At 35.8% G+C, this 27,107-nt stretch overlaps 1 protein-coding gene across 7 annotated transcripts in view; it reads right to left on the reverse strand.

Annotated features, from left to right (window-relative positions):
- GRID2 (glutamate ionotropic receptor delta type subunit 2) overlaps positions 1–27,107 on the reverse strand; it is a 1,297,966-nt gene that overhangs the window by 305,688 nt on the left and 965,171 nt on the right. For all 7 annotated transcript variants that reach the window (XM_074343780.1, XM_074343790.1, XM_010953544.3 and 4 more), the window contains one exon: positions 18,862–19,059. In XM_074343780.1, the coding sequence (XP_074199881.1) occupies positions 18,862–19,059 (198 nt within the window). The remainder of the gene's footprint in view (positions 1–18,861; positions 19,060–27,107) is intronic.

Consider the following 27,107-nt stretch of genomic DNA (forward strand, 5'->3'; position numbering starts at 1 on the left):
CCAAATAGTAGTAAGAACTATAAGCCTGCAGTTCAGATGAGAGGTCTGGGCTAAAGAAACAAATCTGAAATCTGTCTACTTACAGATGGTAATTCAATCCTCGAGAACGGCTTGTGGAAGTTGACGTGTGGATAGCAAAGAAAGTGTTGACGTGTGGATAGTAAAGAAAGTGTTGGCTGTCGGATCTCCCTCTTCCCTTCCTACTTCTCATCTAGCTACTTAGCTCTTAGAGAACAGGAACTCTGTTCTATATTTTTTGTATCCCCCACAATGCCAGCCACACATTAGGCCCCAATAAATGCTTATTGAATGCTGAGTGGGAAGCAAGTCTCAAGTTATTTATAAACTGCAGTTGTTCAGGCATTATCCTGCAGCATTAAAAGGGATTTAAAAATAATACCATGTCTGCAATTTCCAAGAGGAAAGCTACCATCTTCAAAGAAAAGGACCGTCAGAAAGAGTCACGTAGAGAGACTTTTTTAAAACTTTCTGAGAAGTCATCTGAAGGCTGCTTGTGAGCAGAGACTATAGAAGCAATCTCTGCCTGAAATGCCCAAACTGTAAATGCACATTTCAACAAAATGCAAACCAACGATAATGACTAAAATTAAGTGAATTTTAATTTTCGTAACAGTAAACTTTTCAATCATTCTAGAATTCATTTCAGCCTGCTATTAAAGATGTTTTTAGAGCTCTGCAGGGGGGGAAATGTAAGTTCTCTGTAAATGAGAAAGAACTAGCTCCCACAAAGTTTGTCTTTATGAGAAGTGAACCTGTATTAAGCTGTTCACCGAGTAATTCTGTGTGGTGTTTGGTGAAATACAGATTGAGTGAGAGACACGTTAGATGTCCTCACACACCTACTGGGAGCCTCTGTGGTCACCTCGTCCCTTGATACAGCTGAGACTTGTTAGGTACTCGGGTGTTTGCTTATTTTTTAATCAAGGAAACCTTTACCTATTTTGAAGTCTGTCACTATAAAATCACCAAATTACAGGACGAAACTCAGAATCATTAAGGCTTAAAACATTTACAACCTGAAGTATCCAAATGGCAGTCAAGGGTAAACCCAGAAGTATCTTTCAAGATGTGGCTCTACTTACAAATATTCATTCTGATATTAGTATGAGAATTTAAAACAAACTCCTCAAATGGGGTTGGTACATTCATGTGAGTGGCTGTTAAATGATCCCAAATATGGTTTTGATGTTGTATAAAGGATATTTTCTATTTCTCTTCAATATTAAAGTTAAATTTTTATTTAGGAGTTAAAGTTATCAACATTGCAAACAAAACAAACAAAAAACACAGGGAAAGAAGGAGAGCATTCTCCATTGCATCAACTACTTTCTAGACCATCATAAATTATTATCCTCTTTCTTTTGTGGTATATTTCTCCAGGTCCATAATTTCCAGGCTAACACAGGCTATTATTTCATGGAATGGGCATCCTAAATAAAAATGACCAATCAATCTAAACACAATTCCCTAAGAGTATGTCCATAAAATCATATAGAATTTCAGGGTTGAAATGATCTTTAGAAGTTACTTAGAAGGGCCTCACCCAAATCTGCACTCTCTTTTATGCCTGTGGAAGTTATCTTACTCATTAATTTTATCCCTACACCATGACCAAAGACAGATGAAAATCTAGGTAATAGATGGCATTTCAATAGCCAACAGTGGAATTCAGGATTTATATATCCTCAAGTTATGAGATTTTCTCATCATAGCACCGGTCTTTATATCACCTTGGCTTTGACTGATGCAGTAGTCTTGTTAATTTATATCCTATAACTCACCAAATCTTTTTAATTCTACACATATTTTACTGAATTTTTGTTTGTCCTTGCCCATAACTTTCTTTAAACCTGAGAGCCATTCCTGGATAGCGTCATTCCCTTTGGCAAATACTCACTCTCTGTTCTTTAGCTTTGATTCAAGACTTATTATTCACTACTTATCCATGCTTGCCACCTATTAGACCAAGTACTTAATGATTCAAGTCCTTTATCTGATTGAAATGCTCCTGACTGTTTGCAGTGTCTGCCAATTAAATATCACCTGCAAATTTAGAAAATTGCTTCTACAACCATTCGCTAAGTCATTTGCATCTACATAATTTATTTCTTTTCACAGATCTCTTTTTATCCTTCTCTTTGGTCCGCTGATTAAGTGTTAAAAATCCTCCCTTATCAACAACAAATATTTGGGGCCATTTTTTCTCTTCTACTTACATACACACAGCTTGTGTGATTTCCCACATCTGTGCTCCAGTTCCTGCTTGTATAACCAGTGGATTATTTTTGAACACTCACTATTCAGACATACAAACATGCAATCTTATTACCACATGTACTTTTTGAACTTCTTGCCTGACTATAGCTGACATACTCTGAGATAGTCAACCAGTCCATTAACACCTGTTTTGTCTAATTTAAGAATTAAAATGTTAGTCATTGTCCAACGTAAAGTCTCTATAAGGGCTTCTTTAAGGGCTTCTTTTCTCTTTACACATCTTATTGTGACTCCCTTCGCAAAGCTACCTTTTCATTTCACAAGGCTTGTACGCATTTGTCACTGGGCAGTTGTGTATGTGGGGAGGAGTTCTTTGGTGAGTGGAGTTTCACTGGTGGATACAGATATTCTCAAGTCTGGTTTGCAGTAATGGAAAAATAGGGTGGAACTATGTAAGTATATTTGTGTGTGTAATGGTGGGGCTTATCTGATGATCTTCGGGCACCCAACTGAGGAACCTCTCCATTCACAAGCATGGGTCCTTACCCACTGCCTTCTCCTGATCCAGTGAGTAGCTTGCTCAAGAGGCAGCTTCTGGCCTAGTCCTAGCTAACCACCTCTGTCTTCCCTAGATCAAAGGAATTAGCCCAAACCCGGTTTCTTAAAAAAACGGAGATTGCAATGGTGTTAATTGTTGTGCCTCCTGCCACTTGTTTTGGTGGCACAGATAGGCCCAGCTCTAGGGCCTGTCTCTATGTCTGATGTCTTCTCAGCTGCCCCAGTATTCCTCTCTCCAGTGCGGATGGGAGAGGAGGCAGCACACCATGTTCTCAGGTCCTCTGAACTCTCCTACCAAGTGAGCAATCTCTTCCCGCTAGGTTTTTTGTCTCTCTTAGCAGCAAAAGTAACAGCAGTGCTCAAGTACAATAATTTCAGGCCTTCAATAATCATCTGGTGCACAATCTTCATGCTACACCAACACTCCAAATTCAGTTTTTATAATGGAGGTGAGAGGAATACATATACTTCCTAAACTTTTTTTTTTTTAGCCCTATACATCACTCACATAGGTTCCAAATGCACATTACTAACCATTCCTGGACAATTCTGTTAGGGTGTTCTTCAGCCATCTTAAAATCAAAATGTCTACAGCCAAGCTCTGAATCTCTGCTGCCCTTTTCCAATCTGTTCTCCTTCTCAATTCCCTGTTTCTGTCACTGAGTGTCCATCTGCTCATTCTCCTCTGCTACATTTCTCACCAAGTCGCAACACCTCCTTTCTCTTCTCCTCCAGCTTACCAAGTTCTAGTCATTTTTTTCTTGGAATATGGATTGATTTCTCAAAATCTTTTTTTGTTGTTGTTGCTAATCCCCTATTGCTATTGTTTTAGTTTAGACACCCCTTAATTCCTCTCCAAATGTCTTTTTGTCTTTTCCCTTCAATTTATCTTTTCCCTTCAATCCAGTGCATCCTTGGCCTTACCTCAGTTATCTTTCTTAAACATAAGTGAAATCCCACTTTTCTGTTACAGAAAAATCTTTTATAGTTTTCACTGGCTAAATGATAAAGTTCAAACTCTTTAGCTTTGCAAGCATGCTTTTATAATTGTCCCTGTTGTTGCCTCTCTCACTCCTACTCATCTTGAAGACCTAGCTCACATTTCTCCTCTTATGTGAAATCTTTTCAACTCCCAAGGCAGAGGCTGCCACTCTGCCCCAGGTTGCCATGGCACCCTGTACACATTACCCTATGGCATTTATCGCACTGTGTTTTTGTTATTTATTTACACATTTGTCTTCTGTGTATACTACGAGATTCTTGAAGGCAGGAACAATGTCTTCCATTCCTTTGTATCTGTGATGCTAGGCACAGTGCCCAGAACAGACCATGCATTCAAAAACATGCGGGGATGAAAAGATGAATATAGGGCATTCTGCTTGGCATGCAACATAAACACAACTTCAGCCCTCTGGTTTCCAAAAGAGGGACTATGAAAAGAAAAGAAAAAAGGCCTCTCTTTCTCTCTCTCTCTCTCTCTCTATATATATATATACACAGACACACATATTCATTCTGATATTAGTATGTGAATTAAATATATAATATATATATTCCTGAGCCTTATTCCTAAAGGGTCATTTGAAAAGAAGTGAAAATGGAAGTGAAATAGGTGTACTCAGAAGATGGAATTACCAAGAGATGGGAATGGTTTGAAAGCCTTATGGGACAAAGCATGAGTTTTAGCTGGGACTGAAAATACAGGAAGATGAAGTGAGTGAGGACAGCCAAAGCAGATTAAAGCGGAATGCGATCTATATGGAGTGCGATAAAATGTGGGGAAATGAGACACAGACTGCAGAAGATAATGCATGCCTTTCTAAGGAGTTTTAAGTTGTTTTTTTTTTTTTTAAAGGGAAAGAAGACAGGTTTTTGAGAAAAAAAGGTGAGATTTTCGGAGAATTTTAGAGATGCACTCCCTAAATCCTCTCTATGTAGTCTTACGTATCTTCAACTCATATCCATCCAAACTCCATCTGAACCTTATTTGAGTACACAAATTTTAAAAACCTGCACTGAACAGTTTCTGAGTATAATTTCAATGCTTTTAAGACCAAGCTTACACTAGAACTCTGTTCCCCTCAGGTAAGGGGATAAAGTAAGGGGATAAGAACTTGGACTCTGGATCAAAACTGCCTGAGTTTGAGTTCTCCACAGCTTTGCTAAGTGACTACAGGCAAGTTACATTACCTCTATAGCCCTGCTTCATCACCACACTGTCGGGATAAGAGTGGTACCTACCTCATAGGGTGGTTGTGTTTCTGAGTGCTAATAAATGGAAAGTATATAGAATTGCTTCAGCAATAGTAAACTCTATATAAGTGCTAATAATTATTCTTTGGTCCACTTCAAACTATGTTTTTTCACTCCTGATGGTACTCGTCTTGTCAGTGCTGTCAAGTATGTTGCTGACTGAAATATGTGCCTCTAATTCCAAGGGCAATCTATTTTTATTGTAAAGCACAGCATATAAAATAGTTCCAAGTTATATAACACAGAGTTGTAGTGCTTTCCTTATAAAAGCACTAACCATTCATATTGCATATACTTATCTTATTTTTTTACTTTATTAATTGCCCTACTCCATTACACTAGATTTCCTTTTAGATTTATATTGTTTAACGGTCTCCTCTTTTGAAACTCTAGGTCGTATCTTTTACAGCTTTACCTACTGTGGTCTTAGTATTTTCTTATGTATTTTATCCCTCTTCGTGTGGCAGAGAAGCAGTGAGGCTAACAGTGCTCCATAGTTTTGCAAATATTTTCTATGTTTGTAATTTAATTCTTTATAATTTAATTTGATTATTATCATTTTTGATTTATTCATGATTTAAATTTTTGTATACATGTAACTGTTGACAGTTTCCATATAACTTATTCCATTATTTTTAAGCCTCTGAAAGATATCTTTGTTTTGTATGTCCACTATCTACTCTTTCCCCCTTCTGATAGCAGCCTGCCAGTTCTCTTGCGGAATCAGCATTTCCCCACACTTATCTCCAGTATTTTACACTGAGCTGCTCCTTCCCTCAGTTCCCGAGGTGGGCACAGGGTACAGGCTGGCACTGAGAGCGCCGCCTCCCCCCGATCACCCCCGTACTAAAACTGAGGCGCTCTGTTGAACTAATGGTAAAAGACAATCTATGTTTACAATGGGATGGATAAGAGGATGAAATCTAAGTCTGGACCTGCTGAAAGTTATTTTGCTGCCTAAAAAGGAGAGCCTGTCTGAGAACTGGGGAACTACAAAGGGAAACAGAGCTGAGAGATGGAGACAGTGATGTCAAGGCCTGAGGAAATGAGCCTCGATCTCATCGCTGGATTGTTGTGAGCCAGTCAATTATCTTTTCACTTCAATTAGACTGTCATTTGCAACCAGAGGCACCTAATTAGTCTGGCTTAGAAAATATAGGAAGGTTTGAAAACGATAGAGGATTCCTGAGCCTGTTTACAAGTGGTGGGGGAGGAGCAAAGGCGTGAAAAAGACTGAAGACATAAGAGAAAGAAGGGTAAAGAAAGGTTTGGGTACTTCAAATTTTACTCTATGCTGACTGGCCTCAGATATATCTGTCCATCCTAGAGCCCGTATGGGAACTCTAGACTCGTATCAAGTACTAATTTCATTTTCTGTTTGGATAACTCCCAGGGGTTGAATCCACAGTTGTTAAGGGGATGGGCTCTGAAGTCAAACAACTTAAGCTCATATCTTAGTTCTCCCACTTATTAACCATGTGACCTTGAACAAGCTGCTCAGAGTCTCTGTTCCTGGGTTTTCTTATCTATGGAATGGGGATAATAGTTATATCTATTTCACAGAATTGTTATGATTTCAGGAATCAGTACCAGTAAAGCTTTAGAACAGCACCTGGCTATTTTAAAATGTTAGCTACTATTATTACTCATTTCTACAATGTTAGTTTTGATTCCACACTCCTCACTCTCCACCCAAATATTTCCTTCCTTAGTTTTCCCTATGTCAGTAAATGATCCACTCTCAATTCAACTGTAGTGAGTGGCTGTGACCAAATATAACAAGCTATATAATCAATGAATTAGAAGCTTAAAAAGATGGGAGCAAAGCCCCAAAGTTTAGCCTTATAATAAGGATAGAACTTCTTTTAGATGGGGCCAAACTTAGCAGGCCTTCGTAGATTGGCTGATTTTATTAAACAATGAGATGTCATTTGGAGGATTTTAAATAGAGAAATGTTATTATCTAATGTATATCTTAAAAGATCATTTGACTGCTAGTCATTCTTTTATGTACATGTATTTTCTTGATACTTAAAGTTTCAGTGGTAAACCAAATGGATAAAATTTTTGCCTCAATTAAGCTTAGATTTCAGCAGAAGACAGATAAACAAGAAGGTACATAGTAAGATGGTGACATGTGTTACAAAGAACAACAGAACAGGACAAGGCAGTGCTGAGGGGAGGAGTTGTGAATAGGCCTCTCTGATAACTTATCAGCAGACACTGTGGAAAAATGAGGTGGAGGGAGCGATATCTGGGGGACAGCAATCTAAGAAGATGAGACTGGAAGTAAAAAAGCCAATTTCAGCAAGCCTGAGGGAGAGCAAGGAGGTCTGCGGGCTTGGAGCATGGTGAGTGCGGGAGAGACAGACGAGGTCACAGGGGGAGTTAGGAGGCCAAAGGATGCCGATCGTTTTAAGGATGGTTTTTACTCTGAGTAGGACAGAAAAGCTAACCAGTGGTTTTTAGCAGAGGAGTGACTAGATCGCTCTGGCTGCTGTGTTAAAAATAGACTGAAGGCAGTTAAGAGTGGAAAGAGAGAAAAATGGAAACTCTTTAGTTGCAATCCAGGGGAGAGATGACCAGGGCTAGAAGTAAGGTAGTGAGTAGACCTAAGGAAAAATGGGAACAAAGTCTTTTTCTGCTGCTGTGGCTGAAAAGAGAAAATAGAAAGCCTTTGGGTGAGAAGATATCATTGGCTTTGCTCTTTCTCTTTGCTCTTCCCCATCTAATCAGCAAATCCTGCCAGTCTACCTTTAAAATATGTGTTAAACTTACTATATCTTTTTTAACGTGGAGCCTGAGGAGGATTTTACCAATCTGTCAGTCAGCAGATAAGATGAAGCCCACCTGCCTTCCCTGCAACACACGCCTGAATTCATTTTCTCGATTAATCTTCACAATAACTTAATTCCACAGAGGTGGAGGCTGCAACTCCAAGAAGTTAAACTCTCAGAGGCTCACATGGCTGGTAACTGTGTTCCCAGTATCCACAGCCAATGTCCGTTTCAATCCAAAGCCTTTGCGTTGCCACTAAGGATGAGAGAATAAGTGGAAGGATTTTGAGGTTGAAGAGTCAAAAAACCAAGGGATTCACCTTAGATTCTCATAGTCTTTGCAGTAAACCACAAGTTTTAACAACTGAAAATGAGAAAGGTGTCAATGATGGAGAGTGGGACTAGGAATAGAGACTTGAAAAGTATGGAAAATATTTGAAGCAGCCATTGTGGAGATTAAACTAAGAAATCAATAGCTAAGAAATTAAAGGACACTGGAGAATCAGTGAAGGCTCTGTCGACAGTGTTAGCTAGTAAAGTACTGAAGTGAACTCTGGCAGCCAAGTGCCATGACCCGCTACAGCAACAGCGCATTACCCTGCGCAGGGTAGGAGAGAGCAGGGGTAAGGATGAACATAGGAAGCACCGAAAAGGACTGAGAGCTTGAGGATGACTTGAGTGGAAATACATCCTTATTTTGAGTTCCTAGAGAGAATTCACTTCCATTACTTTCATCATTTACTAGAGGCCATGAAATTTTGCCTGTTTTTTCAGAGACTCAGGAATCTGATTTCTGTTCTTTATTGGGGAGACTCTAGCTACTTTCCTTTTGTTTTGTTTTGCCAGTTACATGTGTGCTTTCTGAGGGGGATCTGTCCTGTCACTTCCACCAGGCAGACTTCACAGTATTTTCTTCTTGTGCACTTGGAGACCTGGCTAAACATTCCTCTTTACCCTCAAATCAACCAACCTCCTAATAGATTTCAGTATCAGCATAGATGCCCCTTATAATCATCATCTCGGGACATTTATAAAAAATATTTTTTGAAGCAGTTTTAGATTTGCAGGAAAATCGAGCATACAGTACAAATAGTTGCCATATACCTTTCTCTGGCCTGTCTGGCTCCACCCCCAGCACAGTCTTCCTCATTATTATCATCTTGCATTGGTGTGGTACATTTATAACAACTGATGAGCCAATATTGAAACATTATTATTAACTAAAACCTATAGTCTGTACCAAGGTTCACACTTCCTGTGGGGAAGATACGATCTTTCTCAACTTCCCCACCTCTTGCCTACAGATTTAAGTATCACCAGACATACTCTCACAGCATTTCTTCAGTATCAAAGACATATCTCTGTCCTATCAAAATCAGTTCTCAATCTAAGTTTTATTCTGTCTGCTCTGGGATCTTCATCCCTCACATACTAACTTCTCTTTCTTATATTAAATTCTCTTTCTTTATTTTTCTTCCTCAGCCTATAATTATACTCAGGTTTCTCTTAATCTAAAAACAAACAAGGCTATAGGCAAAACATTATCTCACATACATTTCAAAAACGTTCTCCTAGGGCAGTCTACCCAAGCAATAGAAATAAAAGAAAGAATAAACAAATGGGACCTAATTAAACTTAGAAGCTTTTGCACAGCAAAGGAAACCGTAAGTAAAACAAAAAGACAACCTACAGAATGGGAGAAAATTTTTGCAAATGATGAAACCAACAAAAGCTTGATCTCCAGAATATATAAGTATCTCATATGACATAATAAGAAAAAAACAAACAACCCAATCCAAAAATGGGCAGAAGACCTAAACAAACAATTCTCCAAGGAAGACATACGATAGGTCAATAGGCACATGAAAAAATGCTGAATATCACTAATTATCAGAGAAATGCAAATCAAAACTATAATGAGGTATCACCTCACACCAGTCAGAATGGCGGTCATTCAAAAATCCACAAATGACAAATGCTGGAGAGGCTGTGGAGAAAGGGGAACCCTCCTACACTGCTGGTGGGAATGCAGTTTGGTGCAGCCACTGTGGAAAACAGTATGGAGATTCCTCAAAAGACTAGGAATAGACTTACCACATGACCCAGTAATCCCCTCCTGAGCATATATCCAGAAGGAACCCTACTTCAAAAAGACACCTGCACCCCAAGGTTCATAGCAGCACTATTTACAATAGCCAAAACATGGAAACAGCCTAAATTTCCATTAACAGATGACTGGATAAAGAAGAGGTGGTGTATTTATACAATGAAATACTATTCAGCCATAAAAAACAACATAACACCATTTGCAGCAACATGCATGGACCTGGAGAATGTCATTCTAAGCGAAGTAAGCTAGAAAGAGAAAGAAAAATACCATATGAGATTGCTTATATGTGGAATCTAAAAAAAAAAATGAACATAAATACAAAACAGAAACAGACTCATAGACACAGAATACAAACTTGTGGTTGCAAAGGGGGTGGGGGGTGGGAAGGGACAGACTGGGATTTCAAAATTTGTAGATACTGACAGGCATATGCAGAATAGATAAACAAGATTATACTGTATAACATAGGGAAATATATACAAGATCTTGTGGTAGCTCACAGCGAAAAACAAAATGTGACAATGAATGTATGTATGTTGATGTATAACTGAAAAATTGTGCTCTACACTGGAATTTGACACAACATTGTAAAATGACTATAACTCAATAAAAATTGTAAAAAACAAACAAACAAGACAACAAAAACTCCACCAACTTTTGTCCCACTCTTTCCCATCTAAACTTTCTGAAAGAGTAATATACTCCTTGCGTGTTGGTTTCACCTTTTTACCTCCAAGTTTTTCCATAATCTTTTGCAGTCAACCTTCTTCTCCCATCGTGCTACCAAAACACATTGGGCTTAGGTCACCAACAACTTCCAGACAGCCAGCCTAGTGGATATCTGATAGTCCTTCCGACTGTGAATATCCCACAGACACATCCAGCTCACTTCTCACCCTATTCTAAACTGACTTCACAGCTTTCCTCTCCAAATCTTTTTAAAATCAATCTCTTTCCCAATGAATTACACACCATTGTCTTATTTATTCATACTATGAACCTAGGAATTATCTTTGACTCCTTCCTTCCCTTCACCTAAGTGAATAAATTCTGTTGATCCTACCTTCTTTTTGCCTCTACTTCCATATTTTTCACCCCACCCACATTGTTAGTGTCTGAGGACAGATTCTCATCACTTCTTGCTTTGGAGAGCAACAAGGGCCTCCCACAATCTTGGCCTGCTTTCCATACTATTTTCCATGTTTCTCCTTTTGCTTATGCTCTTCTGTTTATCAGAAGACACTCCTTGCTTTTGGTCAGTACCACTTTACCTAGGTAATTACTACTGATGTCCTGTCATCCATAAACACATCTCCTTCTTTAGGGAGTTTACCCTTCGCTATCCCCACAGTGTTCCGTGCGTGCCTTTAACAACACACTTACTACATTGTACTGTAATTACTTGTTCAAGGTCTGTGTTTCCTATTAAGCTAAGAGCTCCTCAAGGGCAAGAACCAAGTCTTGTTTATCTTTGTGTCTCCAGTGCCTAACGTAGTGCATATCTACCACCTAGAAACCATCGATGAACCGTGTTTGCTAGAGGCACCCTCACCTCACTCAAAGTGGCATTGCTCCATATGCCTTGAACATAGCATTAATGTTTGTTAACTGATACTTGTTTTAAAATATTTACAAAACCCTGAGGTAAATATATATTTTCTATGGTGAATGTGTTGAATTAAAATATCTATAATGGAAATATATTTACCTTTCAGCACCAACGAACTGCTGAACTGTGTCAATTGTTAAAAATGAGGAAACCTGTGTAGCTTAAGGCAGGCAAGTTTCTTCTGTTTAGTCCTGGAGACTCTTTGTTCTTCAGGCAATGATGTTATTGGCATTATAATCACTAAATAGTATCTAATCATCAATATCATATTATGACATAGCTACCTTTGAAAAGGATCTTTACCCTTGTGAAACTACAGAGCTATAATTTAGTCTGCTTGTTCTTCCTTCTGTTCCATTTCCTGGGTTCTGGTTTTACTCCACTGTTACATCTGTTTTCCTGGGGGTGAATCTCTGGCCATATAATGTAGCACTTGATATTATTTACAGTGAGGACATAGCAAATCTTTTCCTTCATATAACCCCCAAAGGAATTTTTAAACTATGTTATCTCTTCATACTTGTAACTGACATGTTAAATTTACATTCATTTATATAATCAGAAAGGATGCAATTCCTAGGCAGTACTGGTCATTGCCTATTGTTTCTCAACCCCCCAATTACCACTTTTACTCTGCTTTGTACTGTCAGCCTCACAGTGACGTGACTCCGCAAGCCATACTTCCCAGGCTCCTTGGCTACCTGGCCTCCTCTTAATTTCCACCAGAGGGAAGCTGCTGAGGATCTCTGAATGCAGAAGAAAGAGAAGAACCTTCTGCTTGGTTATTTCAGTGGCCGCAGCAGCAGTGTCAGGAGGTGATTCCCAACTCCAGCAGCTGGGCAGAGGCAGCATCCTTTTGGCAAATCCAGCCCTGGTGGAGGGGCAGCTCCTTGGCAGAAACATAGTCAGCTGGAGCACTAGCAGCTCCTGGTATCTGCGTTTCACGCCTCCTCCTTTGCTCTTTCATTCCCTCCAATACCTTTGTCATCAATCCCTGTACTAAATCTCTCTTCTTTGAAATTTCAGGAGTGGTTTCTGTTTTCCTGACTGGACACTGACTTATGTGTGTTGTGTTGTAAGCACTGACAATTTAAAATAAAGTCATCCTTTAAAATGTACCCACTGGAATCTAAATATTATAGTGACTTGAACCCCCACTTTTCTCTAATATGTGGAACATTTACATCCTTTTTGTTTTGTCTTTGAGCTATATTTATATTCCACTTCACCCTTACAAAATTTTTATCCAAATATAATACAAATGCATGCTTAAAGTCTTTTCCTGTTTATCAAATTATATTTTTGTGTCAAAAATATCTCTGTTAAAATTAAAATCTCTACTGAATAACCTGTGACCATAAATTTGATGGTATAAAACATTTCTTTTGGATTGACATCATTATATTAATACATAATGTGGTACTTCATTAGCCATAAAAGTAAAACTTTATTAGAAATGAAGCTTTTTATGATATGAGTGGAACTTTTATTTTTTAATTAATTCACATATTCTATGAGTTTATAATTTAAACGAAATAGGAGTTAGCACCAGGGTTAGATTTCTACGTTTTTTTCATTTTTATAGAAACCTTGCTCATATGAATGAACAGATAAAAAGAGAGGAAGTTTTGTTTGTTTATTTAGCAATGTCACTCAGTTCTATTCTATACGTAGAAAATTACTGTGATCTAGCATCAGAAGAACTCTGTAACGGTCTAGCATTTGACAGCTTAAGTTCTTTTTCTTTCTTTTACTTTCACTTTTTATTTTTTCTACATGAAACCATCTGACTTATAAAAGAATTGTATAAACTTATAAAACACCAGTATTTCCACTGTCCCTTAGTTTGTGCTTCAGAGAATATTTACACCCAGAGCTACATGTCATAATGATTTTGCCTGTATGAAAGAGGTGCTCTTTATTTTATGAAGTAAGGGAAGGATGACTGTATAAGGGATGAGGTAAATAAGAAATACCAGGGTCATGTTTTCAGGCGGGTCATTTTAGGAAGGATTACTTATAGGAACTGAGAATAAGGAAATTTATTTCTGTCAAGCTACCTGTATCAGTTTGCCCCTTAGAAAGTCCTCTAGTACCTCTGAGGTATGACTATCCCACTTCAAAGGCTCCTGACTTTGGAGAACGGTACCTAAAGAAGGAATAAAATAATAGAACACACAGCTAATTCATATTCCTCTTTCACTGTTTTCTTAACTTTTTGTACTTCTATCTAAACTTGATATACTTGTTCCTTCTATGGTATAAAGTTCTCTGTGGTCCTTTCACTTCTGCTTTTCCCTTTTGAACCAGGGGAAAATAATTTATCAGCCACATTAACTCACCCGTAACAATTTCTCCTGCACCGAGCAGAACATCTCTCTCATTTGTCTATTTCACACTGAAACATCTTTTGGCCAGATCTGTGTGCTCATAAATTTTAAGAGCATATTAATTGCAGAAAGTTATAAAAGTAGTGGGAATGGAGGAGACTTTGCTACACTGTTAGTTTTTAAATAGACTCAATATATACATGTAGGCGATTACTTGCCCTCTCTGTCTGTATTTCCTTGTCTAAGAATCATGTATATACTGAACCCTAACATGTAGTTTTAGTGGGAAGACCCTTTAACATGAGATCAAACCAACTCTGAAGCCTCAGTGCCAACCTCAAAAATCACAGCTGAACAATCATAAGAAATAAGAAACTTTCCACGTTCCCTCCTTGACTTGTTTTTAATGTGTTTTCCAGAATCACCATGACAAAAACACTTTTAATTTTGATTTCCTCTTAGGAAGGCAGACAATCTTGTTAATTTTAGAAGCCTTATTGTCACGCACAGGGCTATTCGATGGCAATATTTACTGTTATTTAAAATATTCTTAGAATCATGAAAAATGTCTACACTAGTGAAAAATAGATAACAGTAATAAGCTTACTTTTCTGGAGCTCTGTCATAACATTATTACGCCATTTCAATAGTGCTATTTTGCTTTACAGGAATAAACAAGCGTGATAAAACTTTTAATAAGATGAATCTTGTTAGGCAACCTAAATTGCTTTCTGATATTTTACTGGATTACTATTTATATACTTTCATTGACATTTTAAGTTGCTGAAAATTAAAGCAGACGTTTCTATGGGTAATAAATAATCAGAATACAGTTAAGGAGAGTATTAGGTACCCTCAGCATCTTTGCAGTCATTCTGTAATGCCGACTGCCCTTTCCTTCTTAAAATGTTATTTTCCTTCGACTTTCCTGATGCCACATCTTCTCAGTTTTCTTCTTAGCTCTCTGCCTGCTCCAACAAACTCTTAGGTAGCCTTCTCCTCCTTTACTTGCTTAATAAGTATTTCTTAAAGCCCAGTCAGAATGGCTAAATATCTTGAACAAAATAAAAATCTAGTTGCAATAAATAGCGTGTTTATGAAGAACAACATACTATTGCTTGTGTGTGGTTTTTACATAATAAATTCTTAAAATGTTTTAAAAATTATAGTTGGAAGTCACCTTTCCACTAACATGCGTGTACTCCTCATTTTACAGGTGAGAAAGAAAGTCTCAAAAAATTTAACTAACTAGAGCAAGCGCACAACCACACTAAAATCAGCACCAACATTAGACTAATTCCAATGCTTTTCACTTTTCACTTGCATTCAGCAAGTGAAGTTTGTTAGTATGATAACTCTTAAGGATTTTATCTACTATTTCTATAAAATAAACATACGATGTTTCTTCTCTTTCTTGAACTTTATTTTAATATGAAGGCTCACTTGGGTTCAGTTCAGGCAAGACCCCTCAGAAATACAAAGCCAAAACAGTTGTGGGTTTATAATAAAGAAATAAAAGATACATAGTCGTGATTTTAATAAAAGGGATGAGGATGGATCATTCCTGCTTTCCTATTAAAATAATGATATTAATGTTTTTCACACAAAATTCCATATGTAATGGGGTTAGTAAATAAACTGATGTCAGTAAAGTTTTAAAGGATATAAAAACAGCTTTATTGTTTTTCCTATCACTGCTTTCAAAACCTTTAATTTTTTTCTTTTCTACATCTCTTGGAAACAACACAGATCTTTTAGTTTTTTGAATACTTTTAAGCATTCCAGAAATAATTCCAGTCCAGGCAATGATAAAATAATCTTTTGTTGGATTAACCTAACAAAGAATGATGACTGTAAATTCTGGATCTAATTTTTAAAAAACACAAATTAAAGAGACTACCTATCAACCAAAAGCAGGCATAAACTGGAAAGTGTTCAAGCCCTGAAAGATGGTAACTGCTCTGGGTGAGAGCCACTTTTATATGGCTTATTCACTGAGGACCCACCTCAGTTTAGGCAACAAGGGGTAGCTGGAGCTTAAGCAGAAAGTCAGAGTCTCATTAGCTTAATGTGTCAGAGACTGGTGTTTGAGGCAGCCAGGGTATCCAGAAATCAAAAGGCGAATCACAGAAAGTAGGGAGCCACAGAGAAACAAGCCCCCAAATGTATACATAAACTTTCCTCAAATCCTTGGCTGACTCGTAGCCAGCAGGTGAGTAAGAATGACCCTACGAGAAAAAAACAGCAGAAAGCAACATCCAAAAGGATAGAAGATCTGAACAAAAGACCCTTGCCACCTATGGTGAGGGAGATAGAAATAATATGTTGAGTCCTATCAGAAAGGCTTGGTAATAACCATAGGCTTTCCACAAAACTCCATAAGGCTGTGTTTAGGAATACAGAGACTGCCAGCACTAAGGGATTTGTCCTAGGAATTAAAGTAAAATCAAAAAGGCCTGCCTTAACAGTCTGTAAAACCAAACCTCCACAGATTCAAGGGTAACTGATAGTAATTTAACAAACTGCTGGAACAAAAGTCAGTCCTCTTTAGAGTATACAACCTAAGAGACATAATCTCAAGTCTCAACAATGTACCAACCACAGTGTTCAGTTCCAAGCAAATGTGAAGAACCAGGAATATGAAGAAGGAGGAAAATGTGAACTATGGTTAACAGAAAAACCAGTCAATATAAACTTACCCTGAGATGACAGAGGTGTTGAAATTGTAGCAGACAAGGACTTTAAGGCAGCTATGATAAATATGATCAAGGACATAACAGGAAAGATGGTTAAAATGACTAAGATGGGGAATCTCAGCAGAAAAATGAAAATTATTTTTAAAAAGTTAAAATTCTAGAACTGAAAAATAAGCTATCTAGAATAAAAAAGTTACTAAATGGACTTAACAGAAAATTTGAAATGATGAAGAAAGAATCAGGAAACCTAAAAGCAGATGAGATAAATGATCCAATCTAAAGGTAAGAGGGTAAAACATTATAGTAAAATAAATAAGGCCTCAATGACCTAGAGACAATATTAATAAGGTCTAACTTGAATGTTCTCTGAGTCTCAAATAAAGAGGAGAAAGAGAAGGAAGAAAGTAAAAAATATTTGTGAAATAATTGTCAAGATTTATTAAATCTAGTGAAACATATCCCAGAAGCTCAGTGAACCCTTAACAAAGATAAATACAAAGAAAATCATAGTTAAATATCAAAACCATCAAAAATGGAAACAGAATCGTAAAAATGGCCACTCCTGTGCTAAAAAAAAAAAAGAACAAAGGTACAAATGATGGCTAACTTCTCATCAGAAACAATATTTGGCAAAAGACATAGAATGGCATCTTTAAAGTCATTAAAAAAAAATTATATATGGTGATGAATGTTAACTAGACTTACTGTGGTAATCATTTTGCAATATATACAAGTACCAAATCATTATGTTTTATACCTGAAATCAATATAATGCTTTGTGTCACTTATACTGTGAAATAATAATAAAATACATTTATTACTACTAGAAAAATTGTTGAATAATAACTTTATTTTGATTTTTAAAATAAAAGGTTGCTCTTGCTTTAAAATCACCAGCCTTGATATTAGGAATAATACTACTGCACCTATAATTTTTTTCTTAGACAATAAAAAAAGTATGAAGAAAAATATATTTTGATTATAAGTGACTATGTTCTGAGATTCTCAGTGCTCTTGTCAAACATAAATCTAAATCAGCAATATCCCTATTTGAAAGCACTAAGACAAAAAGTATTCAGAAAAAAATTAACCTGTCAACTCAGAGTTTGCTATATGCTAATAATATTGTTCAAAAAATAAGGGTAAAGAAAGAAATTTTAAGGTAAGCTAAAGTTGAGAGTATTGCCACTTACAGGACTGCACTTTAAGACATTCTAAAAGTTCTTCAGGAAGTAAATGATACCAGGTAGAAGCTCAGATACATAGAAAGGAATAAAAAGCCCCAGAAATAGTAGATAAGAGGTTAAATACCAGAAATTGTCTTTTTTCCCTTCATACTTTTAAAAGTCAATTTATTATTTCAATAAAACACTATGACATTTTCCTTTGGAGTTCATAAAATATAAATACATAACACATAATGTAACAAATTATATTGTTGTAAGTTATTACTTTTTTAATGTGAAATGGTATAATATTAATCTAGATAAAATGTGATAAGAATGCACATTACTATCTCTAGAGTAACCACAGACAAGGAAAAATACAAAGAAATTCAACTAAAAAGCAAAGAGGGAAATAAAATCAAACACTAAAAACATTCAATTAATCCAAAGGAAGGCAAAAAAAGAAGGAACAGTGGGGGAAAAAAATAGAATACATAGAAATCAGATACTAAATTATGAACCTAAATGTGACTATTCAACAACCCATCAGGAAGACATAATAATTAAAAGTGTGTATGCACCTAATAACAGAGCCCCCCAAATAAAGTGAAAACCAACAGAAATAGAGATAAAGAAATATAGAAGTTTAAATACTTCTCTGAGAATTGCAAGAACAAGGAGTAAAATATAAGGATAAATTTACCTTATTTAGATCCATGAACTAAATGATTAGTTCCTAAGTGATCAGAATCTTATTTATTTATTCTTCAAAGCTGCATTTTAAAATGAACACAATGACAGGAATTGTGTTTGGAAATTGCATTATGACTTCATCAAGTTATCATATACTGAAAAAAATGTTTAGAGTATAACTTTGGTAAAGGTAAATCCTTGCTCTAGATACTTTTCTATTATCAGGAATATTTAAAAATTTAGCTTTATATTGTTACCATTTTTTCCTTCCACAAAGTTCATGAAATAGTACTGGTTGAGACTTCTCCACTCAACATGGCCACCCAGTGCTTTGTCTTGCACTCATTTTATATGAAATTAGCTCCCAAGGGTTATAGTGACCCTTTAGATACGTGATAATAAACCAATCAACGAAATAAAGAAATGCTTACCTTAAACACTAGCTCTCCTACCAGGCCATTCCATGTCCCATCTTCTTGTGGGCTTCCATACTTGTGATCCGGTGCAACATAAATTTCATAGTTGAAACCCAGGTAGTTAGATAAGGCATCCAAAACATCAATGGAGAAGCCCTGGTATTTCTTCGGCTTACCCAGGACATTTTCAGAAACCATTACGAAAGGTTCTTCCTGCATGGAAATACGAAAAATTCTTGACGTCAATCTATATTGCTCCCTTAAGGCAAAGATTAATTCTACAAAGAGTTTTGTTCCCAGTCTAAAAATTGCTTTTTCACTGTGAGAGAATAACTTAGAAATATAACTTATGTGTTATTAATGCATCATTTTATCAAACAATGTCAATTCACCCAATTTCTTGTCATCTCTCATTTAGTTATTACCAAATTCGATGAAAGTGACTACAAAATTTCAGAAACCCCCATGAATTCATTTTTCTTGCCATCTCAGGACCAACCTAAGATTCATCAATAATAAAATCATATTTAAGAGACCATGGATTTATTGTTTCTATCATCAGGCAGTTATTATCTGTATATGTAAAAAATATGCAAGATAATATTTAACAGACATAATCTACATAAATCTCTTTGAAAAGATAAAAACTTCTAGGAACATATAATTTAGCTACAGTGTATATCATCACATTTACTGGAAGTTATTTGCCAAGTAATTATGAAACTTCGATATAAACACGCATTTCATTGCAAAAGTCATTTCTCGACTACTGTTATGAGAAATTCACTTACCTTTTTGGTAATTTGTGTAATTTAGAAAATTCAGCAAATTGGCTTCTACTTCCACCTCTTTTATCTTTTTGCATTTTTGCTCTCTTACAGTTAACAAATAGTCCCCTTTCACTTTTTAGAACACCCGGTGTTAAGAGAGCTCAATTGGTTTGATACATGCTGGCAGACTACAGAAAATTAGATAATCTATTCCTTAATTTCCTAAACCTGTTCAGAAATCTTTTAGCAACAATAATATTTACAGGTAACCTTTCACAGTGTGTATAGTCTATCCAGTCCTGTGGGCAGGTTAAAATCTATCCTGGGTACCGGCCAGAATACCAAAAAATTTTATCCTTGGATCATTTTTCCTTAGGGACTCACAAAATAGCCTTCATTGAGCTGTAAAATAATACTTTGCTTTTGGCTTTTACTCAAAGACGCTAAGTGCTTTGTAAAATCATTGCATCTATTATAGTAATATTGCCCACCATACCATTCACTTTTCCTGTAAAAATTACCATGAGATAAATTTTCAACTTGTTCAGAGCCAAGAGAGCTTCATTTTGTTCAGTAGTGCCTTTTTTAAAATAATGAAAATAGAGTAAATAATTATTTAGATGTCCCATTTCACTTCAGAGGCCCAGGAGAGAGCATGATGCTCACTGATAACCATGTTGATATTGTGGTGTTTGTAATAAAAAAAAAAAAAATCTTGGTTTTCTAAATTAATGATGTTTTCTTTTTTTTTTTTTTTGAAAAATTGGTCTTGTTTAACTGTTTATATCTTATCAAGTAAAATAAACCAGTAAATGAATAGTAGCCAAAGGCAATGACTGCTGTTTGTCCCCCAGTGGTGTTCTCCTCTTCTTCATTAATTATATATTTTCATTTCAGCACTACTGTCAATAAAGACAATCTATAGTCTCCCTTTAGGCAAGGTGAGACCATGTGACTGATTCTGATAAATGGGATGTAAGCCGGGTGCTTTGTGCAATTGTTCTTATGTTTTTTCTACTTCTTCCAGCTGGAATGAACACAGAATGTCTAGAGCTCTGGTGAATATCTTAGATTACATATAAGAGAAAAACAAGACTGGAGTCTGTCCTTGACATTTGAAATGCTATACCACACCCAGACTAACTTTCTAGGGTTCTAGAATGTAAGAAAAATTTAAAAGTTCAATTTCTTACTGTTAAGATCCTAATTTTTTCTGTTTGATACTAATGAACATTGATAGACTAATAGATGAATAGATGAGAATTTGGGGAATGAATAAAACCTTGTAAATACTGACTTGTTTAATCTAAGTGACATAAAATGAGTGAAAAGTAAAAACTTAATCTTTAATATTGTGTGTAAAATACATAACATCTCTTTGATTCCAAATATAAACTTCCAGATAATATGGCAGAATTTGCTTCTGTTCATTTGCTTGTTTGGACAAGTACAAACCTACGCATTGCACAAATACTGTAAAGTAGATCATGAGGTCATTAGAATCAGGATGGGTTGAAGAAATTCCAAAATAAAGATCATATTCAGAGAGCATATAAATAAGACCACAAAATTCTAGTCTTAACTGGACACTGATTGTTTACAGTATCTTGTAAATGCTGAGAGCATGCACTTATTTCCTTATACACAACTCATTCATTTCTGTATTTTGAACATCTATCCATTGACAAACCAATGGAAAGATGATTCATGAAAGATTTTATTTGACTGGTTCCTCTACCAATAATTTTGGACCATATATATTCTCCATTTATCCATGACCTTTAACATCTAACAAATCTCTTAGGTTCAGCAGCAATTTTATCACCAAGAAATGGAATGCCACTCTTTAACGTGACACTTAAAAAATTAAGAATACTATTAACTGTAATGCAGAGCTAACTGATCGATGTGGCAAAATAACATCCCAATGTATGCTGTCATATGAAATATTGATTCTTTTCATTTTTATTTGTACATCTTTAGAACAATTGTTTAATTTGCTAAACTACATTACATTTGCTTAATATGCTGAATTTCCCCCTAGAAATGATTTTTAATTCCAACTTTATAAATAAATTCCTAGGCAAATGGATCCCTTATGGAAATCTATTGTCAAAACCTGCTCCCAGCAACATCAGCTACAATTGATTAAAGGTGCAGAATAAACACGGTTATACTAAGGGTTCTTTTAAAGAGGGCTGATGAATTATTAATGAGCATGCTTTTTAAATTTTACATCCTAAATAAACTTTTATTACATCTTACCACTTCTCTTCTAGATCACTGCTTTAAGATTTATTTTTAAGCTCTATTACACATTTTGATCACTACTCATAAATCCTACTCAGACCAGTCCTTCCTTATGAGGGCAATCAGCCAATATATTGGACAGATAAACACAGCAATAGATATTTGATAGAAGCTCTGGAACCTAAAATAGAAAAGATACTAGTTCCTTCTCTATGGCAGTACTGAGTTTGGTTTACCCACTTTTATCTATGCACCTACTTCCAAAATTTATTCACTCACTGACTCAAATATATTTAACATGTATCGAGCAGTTACTGCATCAAGTTATTATACTCAATATAGTGAGAATTATGATAGAAAGTCATGGACATTACTTTTAAAATAATTATAACCTAGTATTGAAAAGCCATGTACCCAGGAAAAACACAGAGCAAAACAAAAGCAACATACTGGAAAAACATAACTTGTATAAACAAAACACCAGAGAAATACAAAGGAAATTGTTAAAAAAAAAAAAAAAACGACAATCACCATTTTGGGGGTTACAAGCCATGTACTATTTTAACAGATAAGAAAAATTAGAAACAAAAGTTTCAACTCAATGTAATGTAGCAAGTTACAGAAGAGGAAGGCATTATCAGAATTCATCTTACTTCAGCTTTATTTCTTTGGACCTCAAATTTTGCAACCTATGGATTAAAATCTAGGATGCCATAATTTGTCTTGTATTTTAATGCAATTTAAAGTGATGTGACATTTACAGACTCCAGATTCCTGGCAGAAAAAAATAAAAATCTTTTAGGAGGACAGTATTTTCATTTTAGGTCTTACATTATTCCTTCAAATAACTGGTTTAATACAATGTTCAAAGCAAACGTCAAAGTAACATGTAAAAGGAAATTACATCGCATGTATAGAACTAGCGTACCGTAAGAACACAGATTCTGAAAACTTCAGATTCATATCATGAGAATTATATTTACAGTTTTTAAGGAAATAAAGGGAAATTTTTTGGCAGGGCAGGAAATTGGAAATTATAAGAAGTGCTACTGTAGAATTAGAATTAAGAAGAAATAAGAGCTATCATGACTCCTGCTGTATGTTTAAATTGGTACAACCACTTTGGAAAACATTTTGACATATCTAGCAGAGACTGAAATCTTTATAAGCAAGTTCGCTTTGCTTGTTTCTGAGTGTTACGGAAACACTTATCTAGTATGAAGATATAGACAGCCATGTCCCAGTAACTTCACTCCTGAAGTTTGAACACTAGTGAATCTTGGGCACCAAAATATATGCCCACGAATGTATATTATATCAGCGTTGATTGTAACAACCCAAATCTAGAAATAATCTAAAAATCCAAATGTCCATCAACATGGAAAAGATAAATATATTGTGGTATATTGATGCAATGTAATAGTAAACAGCTGAAAATTGAAGAAAGCAGAGTGATACACAATAACATGAATGAACGTTTAAAAGAATCATATTGAATGAAAAAAGCAATACTCAAAGAAGACAATTTGATTCCATAGTTGTAACAGTAAAATGACCATTTATTTAAGGATTCACATCTGGGTGAAGACACTATAAAGAAAATCAAGAAAGTGGTCACCTCTGGGTGATTGGCTCTGGGATGCTGGGGAGGGTATGATTAGAAAGATGAACAAGGAAAGATGATTTCTGTGGTAATGACAATATTCTATTTTTCATTTTAGGCAGTGGTTATCTGCTTATTACTTTATTATTAAGTAATTAATGGTTTAAACTTTTTTTCTGTATGAGTGTTACACATTTCAATACAAAGAAAGAAAAAGTATGTTAAATGGGAGTAGATAATGAGGGTATTGAAGCCATATTAAAGTTACTGCGTTTTATTTGTTAAGGAACTGGAGCTTTGCAGAAGGGAAATAGCATAATCAGAAAGTAATTTCAGAGAAAGTGTTGAGTGACTGTGGCAGGAACCAGGACTAGGGGTCCTTTGCAACCATGCAGTTGACAGGCAATTATGGCCTGCGCCTACTTAAATATATTTTTGAAGTGCATTTGGTGGCTTTGAGTCTTCTATTATAGGGACAGAGGGAGGAAACAAGAAATGATAAAATTCTGCTTTTAAAATTCACTTTCCAGCAATTAGCTCCAAATAGGACTGAGTATAAACTGGTGAAAACTTGTCTGCCTATTAAATGAAAACAAATTGCAGACTTGGATTTGCAGATTATTTGGTTGACAGATTCTCTAAGCACAATCCTCAGCAACTGGAATAAATGAAGCTTTCACAGAATGCCTGTAGTTTATCAATCTAAATGCATGAGCATGAGGATCCATAGACCTGTTTGTAGAAAAGTGTGTTTCAGTGGTTGATAATTTTCATATTAGCAAGGATTTATTCACATCACTTGTTGGGTTATTAGATAATAACTTCATAATTCTGAATTTGTATTCAGTCACTTAAAAAATATTATGCTAATTGCTTAGTTGATTTACAACACTGTTTGCAACTTGCAGATTTTGTAGTTAATTCCCATATTTTAATAACTATGCAATATTGTTGCTAGTGATAGAGTTTGAAAAAAAAGCATCTGACATTTTTGATAGGTGCTAATGACAAGCTATACTGCCAAGGCTTTACTGTTCAGAGGTTTCTAAACGTGCAATCTTACAGAATGCCAGGGTGCCCAAAACTAAGCAATTCTGCTCACACACACAGCTCAAAGACATTAACGAGAGAACCGGAATATTTCTTAATGACCTGTTTAAATTTTTTTTCCCCATAAACCATGCTCCTAGCCAAAGCAAACAAGAGCTGTCTTCGCACACAGTTGTGAGCTTATATTTTGCTGAGGAATGACACATTCCACTGTGATACATGGCAGAATTAATGACCACCATTCTCATTGGAAAAACCTCATTATTTTTTATAGACCATATACAAATATTAGAAACTACTATAAGTTTAAAAAGGTGACAGGTATGGAGTTTGTTTTTAAAAAGATATCAAAATACCAGGGTAGGAAAACAAAAGTGAGGAACAGGAGAGGAATAAACAATCTAGGTGTTGTAAAAGAAGATTACCTGGATTGTGTGGAGAGAAGAAAAGCAGGTTGCAGTGGTATGCAATGGAAACATTTTAAAAAGAGTTTCTGCAGGAGGATTTAACGGAGGAGCAAAGGTTTAGAAACCATTGCACTAAACTCATCTTTTAAAATCTTTGATTAAATATTTCTATCAATAAATTCAATAAGATTCAAAGACAATAAGATTCAAGTTATGATCGAAGCAAATACAAATATTTAGTCATTCTGACTTCCTAAAGCCGTATCTTACATAGTATTTCTCATTCCTATTTTGGAAGCAATTATTTAAGTGAAAAAATACTTTAAATTGAACATAAAGTTAAAGCTATTCATATGCAAGGTAATTAATTTTTACAATAAAATGTTCGATTTTATAATTCCTTTCAAATTATGAAATGGCTACATTTTAGTCACTTAATGGAGAGTGGCAAAACAAAACAAAAAAATGTTCATTTTGTTTTCATGAGAACCTGAAAGGAATACAGGATAATGCAACTGGGAATACAAGGTTATGAAGGACAAAAGGTAATCACAGCAATTCTAAGTATATTAGTTTTCATTTATTGGTTTTTCCCTAGCATGCATTTGAAAATACATTTTAGGAAGTTAGATTTTTATGGACCACATGATTACCATATACAAACTTAGAAATACCAGACTTTTTGTTTGCCTTCTGAATATGAGTGCTAGATAATACTTTGTTTGTTTGGTCCAAGTCTTCATTATTTTGCTAAATTTAACACCTTAGTGAATCTTACAAGTGCACAGCCACATGCAAGAATCAATTCTATTCCATAAATGTTTTTGAAAGTCTACCAGGTACAGAGTACTTTGTAAGGGCAGTTATCTCAAAGAAAACTATCAAGAACACATTTTGAGATACAGAATACTGCAGCCGTGAGGAGTGATTGGCTGTACCAAATGCCAGAGGTCTACAAAATATTTAACTGAAAAACTTGGTAACATTTTACTTCAAAATGATGATAATGCTCACAAACTCTCTGCTTGATACAGTCATATTTCTATAAAAATACTGTCAAGAACAGTAATGTTAATAAATGTCAGCAGGGCTTTATGATAAGACTTTGTCTATGTCAGGGTTTAAAAATATTTAATAAATATAAACTGAAGCTAATGAAATATCAGAATACAGTGAAGAGCCATAAAATTAAACTTGGAATGTATAGGACCGATGGTATATCTATCCAAAATAATATTACTTATAGGAGAATAGCAGCAATTCAGATATTTATTCAGTCATTCAGGAGTGTTAATGCCAGGCGCACACTAGAAATACAACAGAAGACAAAGCAAACAATTAACAGACATCTCTATCCTTGCAGACCTACATTCTAATGGGAGTGATAGACAGTAAACAAAATAAGTGATATATATTTTAGGTCAGATGATGATAAGGACTGTAGGAGAAAGTTAAACAAATAATAAGAACAAAAGAGCACGTGAGAAAGTGTAACTTTAAGTAGGACGGGCTTCTGTAGAAAGGGCATTTCAGACTGAAGACAGAGTGAGTGCAAATGTGTCAGGCAGGAGTCTCTCTGACATGACTGAGAGACAGGACACTTGTGTGGCAGGAACTGAGGGAGCTAGGCTCAGACAGGAGATGTCTGAGAGGTAAATGGGGGTGTGTGTTGGTGGAGCTTAAACAGTACCTTTAAGTCCCCGTGATGACTTTAGTCCTTGCTTGGACTGAGATGGGCAGCCTGACGGGCTCTGAGCAGAGAGGGCTGTGATCTGCTATGTTTGAACACTTTATTAGACAGTTGATCATTGCTATTGACAATAGACTGGAAGGGGCAAGGATGAAAGCTAGGAGAACAATTAGGAGTCCTTTGCAATAAAGCAGTGAGCTAGGCAGTAAAATGGACTTGATGAGAAGCAACTGGATTGTGAGTATCTTTTGAAGGTAGAGCTGATGGGACTCCCTGATATATTGGATGTGGGGTTATAAGTACTCAGTGAGAAGTGATGTAATGCTATGCCAAAATTCCTGGAAACCCTCAGTGGTGGCCTCAGTCTTTAGAAGCATATGGACTTCTAAGACTTTACCTGAATGTTTTTCACTGGGAGTATGCATCATAATTCTATTAGAGGGACTAAAATTTTCAATCAATAGACCAGAGTCCTCAGGGTGAATGTTCAG

This window comes from Camelus bactrianus, chromosome 2 (assembly GCF_048773025.1).
Source record: "Camelus bactrianus isolate YW-2024 breed Bactrian camel chromosome 2, ASM4877302v1, whole genome shotgun sequence".
NCBI classification, from domain to species: Eukaryota; Metazoa; Chordata; class Mammalia; order Artiodactyla; family Camelidae; genus Camelus; species Camelus bactrianus.